Raw genomic sequence first — 5,104 nt, 5'->3', positions numbered from 1 at the left:
AATCCCAATCAAGCACTCTTTCCAATCCCTAGAGTCTGGTAAGGACAGGCTTTATGTGCTTCTAACAGCACTTTAAATACAGTCAAAAGTTTGAAGACAACCAAAAAGAAATAGTTTAAGAGCAAGCATTTGAATTTTATGGCAACAGGGATAATTTAAAGCTAGTTCTTTTTTCCTTGTTTTTCAAGTGACCTCTAGACCTAAGCAAAAAAGTAGTAAAAAGTAAGCCATAACTTTGAAACTTGCTCTTAGTAATTATTCCAAGTAAACTACTTTGTGGATCAATATTTTTTTTCAGCAAAAAAACATTTCAAACTTTCATATTTGTTCTTGGATTAATCGGCCAAAAGAGAGCTATTCAGAGTATTTCCACAGATGCCACAGATAACGTTTTCTTTTTATGGGCAACATTTCCATGGAAAATGCATCCCTTTCCTTCTAAAACTGTTTTCTTATTTGTCAGAAACAGAGGTCATGCTGCCTACTTATGAGACATAGCTTTGTTGTAAATTTCAGCTTCTTTCATCACTGTGTGTTTCTGGACACAGGTGTACGGAAGCAGATTAGGCCAGTTGTAAACCACCTGGATATTTTAAAATCTTGGTTGTATTTCATGCAGTGAAATAACTATAAATAACTATAAATAGTTATTCTTTTTTTTTTTTTTTTTGCAGTACGTGGGCCTCTCACTGTTGTGGCCTCTCCTGTTGCGGAGCACAGGCTCTGGATGCGCAGGCTCAGCGGCCATGGCTCATGGGCCCAGCCGCTCCGTGGCATGTGGGATCTTCCCGGACCAGGGCATGAGCCCATGTCCCCTGCATCGGCAGGCGGACTCTCAACCCCTGCGCCACCAGGGAAGCCCATAGTTATTCTTTTTGGTTTTGGATTCTATAGCGGTGTTCGCATTCCAATTTAGGCCTGAAAGTAAAGTTGTCCTCAGTTCGGTGTAGTGAGCTGTTCTTTCTTTTCCATTTATAATTGGTCCTTTCTGAAAGGTAAGAGGTCTGGGAAGATCACATTGTGGGAAGTAAAATAACTGGATAGAGATGAAGGAGTAGGCCTACGATTTCAGTGCATTAGCAAGATGACAGTTTGTTCCACAGAGTGCTTTTGAGAATCGGCTGTGTTCTGACTACTGTCCTAAGCCTTCCTCTTTCTCTCATGGATTGTTTTGTTCCGCGATGAGAAGCCCACAGTTAAGCCAGTGGAGATGTTGCAGCCACTGGGAGGAAACGGGATAGAAGAGGTGGCAGAGGAGAGCTCACAGGAGGAGGACCTTGGAGCTTAGTGGCTGGAGACGGTGTCCAACCAGGTAGCAGAGAAGTGGATGCCCTTCAGAGGGAGCTGGTCGGCCCCGTCAGAGGGTGGTTCTGCTGGGCTGGGCCGGGGTTACTTCTGGGAGAGAAAGTCAGGAAGAGTGTGACGAAAGAAACGGAAGAACAGCTTCAGGGCTAACAGCACATTTTGACTTCTGTAAGAAAGTTGCTTTGCTTGCTTGCTTCGGGCAGGAAGAACCGGGTTCCTGATTGGCTGATTCAAAATTAAACAGCTCCCTCCCGCCTTGGTGACTTCCCGTCCTGTGAAGGGTATAAAGGCCTCGCCCGACTGTTAGTTGGGGTCTCACTCACTTCTCTCCGAGTGGGACCCTGTCCGGACAGTTTGTGTAAGCTTCTATACTTGTACTTGTATAAATCCTTTGCTAATCTTTCTACTTGGTGTTGGTGATTCTCGGGTGTCCTTTGTTGGGACACGGGTCGCATTTACTGGGGAACTCGACTCCAGGTGTGTGGCTCCCAGACCGCAACAAGAGCAGGAAGGGACTTGAATACTCTTTCAAGGCTCATAGGTGACAGGGAACCAGTGATACATTTTGAGCAGAGAACACACCAGGTTGCTGCATGAGAGGCTCACTGCCGATTATGGAAACTGGGAATCTCTGTAAAGTCCCCGTCTGTGCTGAGGCTGCTCTGCTCGAGGATGGACATTGCACCTCATTCTGGGCTTTGACGTGTACTTTCAGGACGTGGGGTGCACGAACCTCACCTACCCAGACCTCCCCAGGTTTAATCGCTGGTAGAAAGTCAAAAGGTGTTCAGGAGTCAACTCTGCTTTGTCTATAAACAAAGAAATCGATTAGAAGAATCAGTGGTTGAAGGTTACCTTGCGGTGTCTACATTTCTTAAGAGAAGCTAATGTTGAAGTTCTTTAGAAAAAAGCATTTCTGCTCATTTGTTAATTTATATACTGCTTCTTTCCAAAGATTTGAGGTCATTGTTCACATGCAAATGGTCTATCATTTTTTCCTTTATTTTGAGGATAAGTGTTCCCAGCGATGTTTATTCAAAAGCATTTTGTAAATTACATGATATAAGTTCTAGAAAGTAATAAATCTCTATTCTTTCATAAACACTTATCATCCAGAATTTTAATTAATTGAAATGAGCCCCACTCCTAATCAGCCAGGTTTAAAATATCGTCTCCTTTACATTTTCTCAAGCCAAGATATTTCTTAAAATTGATGGATAAAATTTAATGTAGAGTTTGTTTCTGTATCTCTCCCAGAGTATAAGAATAGTGCATCTTATCTTTGATGGTGTATTCAATAAGGAGATTCCATCTTGGTGGCCTTGGTTCCCATGGATGCTGCTTGAACTATGAACAGACTTCTGAGATTTGTGCCAGTAAAAGAGATACTATAATTCATTGTGTACGTAAAGCATACATAGGACTTCTTACCAAGAAAATGTTCAATATAATTCACATATAGAAACACACAAAAAAGCCGATAGAAGAAGTTGTTTTGTGGGACTTCCCTGGAGGTCCAGTGATTAAGACTTCATGCTTCCACTGCAGGGGGCACGGGTTTGATCACTGGCCGGGAAGCTAAGATCCCACGGCTGTGCAGTGCAGCCAAAACAATAAAAAAATAAAATTAAAAATTAAAGAAACTACTTTATGAAAAAAAGAAGTTGTTTTGTTGCAGGGCTATGCTATAGGACATGTACTGATAGCAAATCAGAGGTTTAGCAGTCAGAGAATAGTTTTATAGACTTTAGTATATTAACATGATGTAATACAAGGCAGCCTTTAAAATTAATTTTTAAAAAACATACAAAAATGCCAGAGTTGGTAATATTATAATTTTAAGTGAAAGGATGAGAAAAATAATACACTTGAATGCAAGTATATAAAAATGCATTATCTGTGGTGGTAAAACTGTGCTTTTAAGACATTTCTTCATCTGGTTGCTGGTTTGACTTCACCATAAAAAAGGTGAACGATTAGCTCTATGTGTGCTGCTAGGAACATGTGCCTGGACAGTTGGCCTGGGCTCTCTCTGACAGACTGTCCTGTGAGCTCCCAGGCAAGTACTAACCTCCCACCTTGTTTCCTTAGTCTCACAACAAGCAGCAGTGAGAACGGTGACGTGGAGCTCACCCACGTACTTTTGCGGAAGTTTGGGGATCAGGACCCGCTCTGTGCTGACTTACACTCAGGCCTGTAAGTGTCTGATGCAGAAGTGCAGCCTCCAGCCAGCCGGCCCCAGGCTGGCAGGACTGGCTTCTCCAGGACTGTGTCGCCTGTTCTCACTGTAGGGCTGAGACTGAGCAGGCCTGAGGGGTGCTGCCGTCTAAAATGACCTGAAATAAGCTCCATCATCACCCCTTCCCTTCCTTGGTGAATACATGCTTTATATCATTGCAAAAAACATTAATTTATAATGAATAACATTCCCTTTGCTAACTAAAACCCCAAAAGAACAAAACTAAAAGAATAAGGTAGCAATTAAGTATGAAATATGTAGTAACTGTTGTTTACTTTTAGGGTAAACTTGTACCTATGAAAAGATTAATTGTACTTTTTTTAACTAAAGGGAGTGAAAAAGTCCGTAACATCAGTGTGGGTGTGAATTACTTTGAATACTCTTTTTTTCTAGGTTTTGAAAATGATAATATAGAGATGACCTTTCATGAAACCTTGATAAAACATGGCTTTCTTCATAAATATACCTTTCTTCTCTCTTTCTTATTTTGCTCGACTGTTATTTATTGAGGATAAATAACATGTTGTAGGAACCAGGATTGATAGAGCACATGGCCCCGCCTCAAGAATTTACAAATGGGGAAAGTGATAAAAACCATAATGATGTCTTAGGTACTAAAGTGTATGTTTTTCACAATAAATATAAAAATCCAGACAATAATACAATATTGGCATGTGTTCTCCTAATTTGTGATGACATTCTGTGCATGTCATGTTGGTGATTAGCACAAGACCGAGTAACTGTTAGCAGTCTCAGTGAGGAAGAATTAATAGAAAATTAATTATGCTGTTTCACTTTAGTTTTCTCTTGAAAAAGAAAGTAATTTTTTAAAACTAAATAAAAGCTTCCATAGTGATGCTTTTATTTCCCTTCTGTCCAAAGAAACACACAGGATGTAAAAAGCATCTACCTTTGAGAAATTGAAATGTAACCTGTGGCCCTGAAGGATGTAGTCTGGGCCCAACCTGGCAACAAGGAAAGAACAGTTGGCAGAAAAAAAAGGTATATATATATTTTATTGGAGTATAATTGCTTTACAATGTTGTGTTAGTTACTGCCAAACATTGAAGTAAATCAGCTATAAGTATACACATATCCCCTCCCTCTTGGACCTCCCTCCCCCTCCCATCCCACCCCACCCATCTAGGTCATCACAGAGCACTGAGCTGAGCTCCCCACCTTCCCCGCTGTGTCCGCACGTCCATTCTCTATGTCTGTGTCTCTACTCCTGCCTGGGGAAATAGGTTCATCTGTACTATTTTTCTAGATTCCACAAATATGCGTTAATATACAATATTTGTTTTTCTCTTTCTGACTTACTTCACTCTGTATGACAGACTCTAGGTCTATCCACATCTCTACAAATGATCCAATTTCACTCCTTTTCATGGCTGAGTAATGTTCCATTATATATATATATATATATATATATATATATATATATATATATATATATACACACACACACACATATATCTATATATGTATATATAGATATAGATTTTTTTAAAATTAGTAGTTAATACACAATTCCAATATTTTTGGAACAAAGTTGTAGAA

General features: G+C 40.2%; 1 protein-coding gene across 1 annotated transcript in view; it reads left to right on the top strand.

Moving 5' to 3' along the window:
• ABCA13 (ATP binding cassette subfamily A member 13) overlaps positions 1-5,104 on the top strand; it is a 259,148-nt gene that overhangs the window by 123,829 nt on the left and 130,215 nt on the right. Inside the window, 1 exon segment of the mRNA XM_007472367.1 lies at positions 3,409-3,501. Coding sequence (XP_007472429.1) covers positions 3,409-3,501 — 93 coding nt within the window.

Source organism: Lipotes vexillifer, unplaced genomic scaffold (assembly GCF_000442215.2).
Source record: "Lipotes vexillifer unplaced genomic scaffold, Lipotes_vexillifer_v1.1 scaffold1344, whole genome shotgun sequence".
NCBI classification, from domain to species: domain Eukaryota; kingdom Metazoa; phylum Chordata; class Mammalia; order Artiodactyla; family Lipotidae; genus Lipotes; species Lipotes vexillifer.
This window is presented reverse-complemented; position numbering and strand designations above follow the sequence as displayed.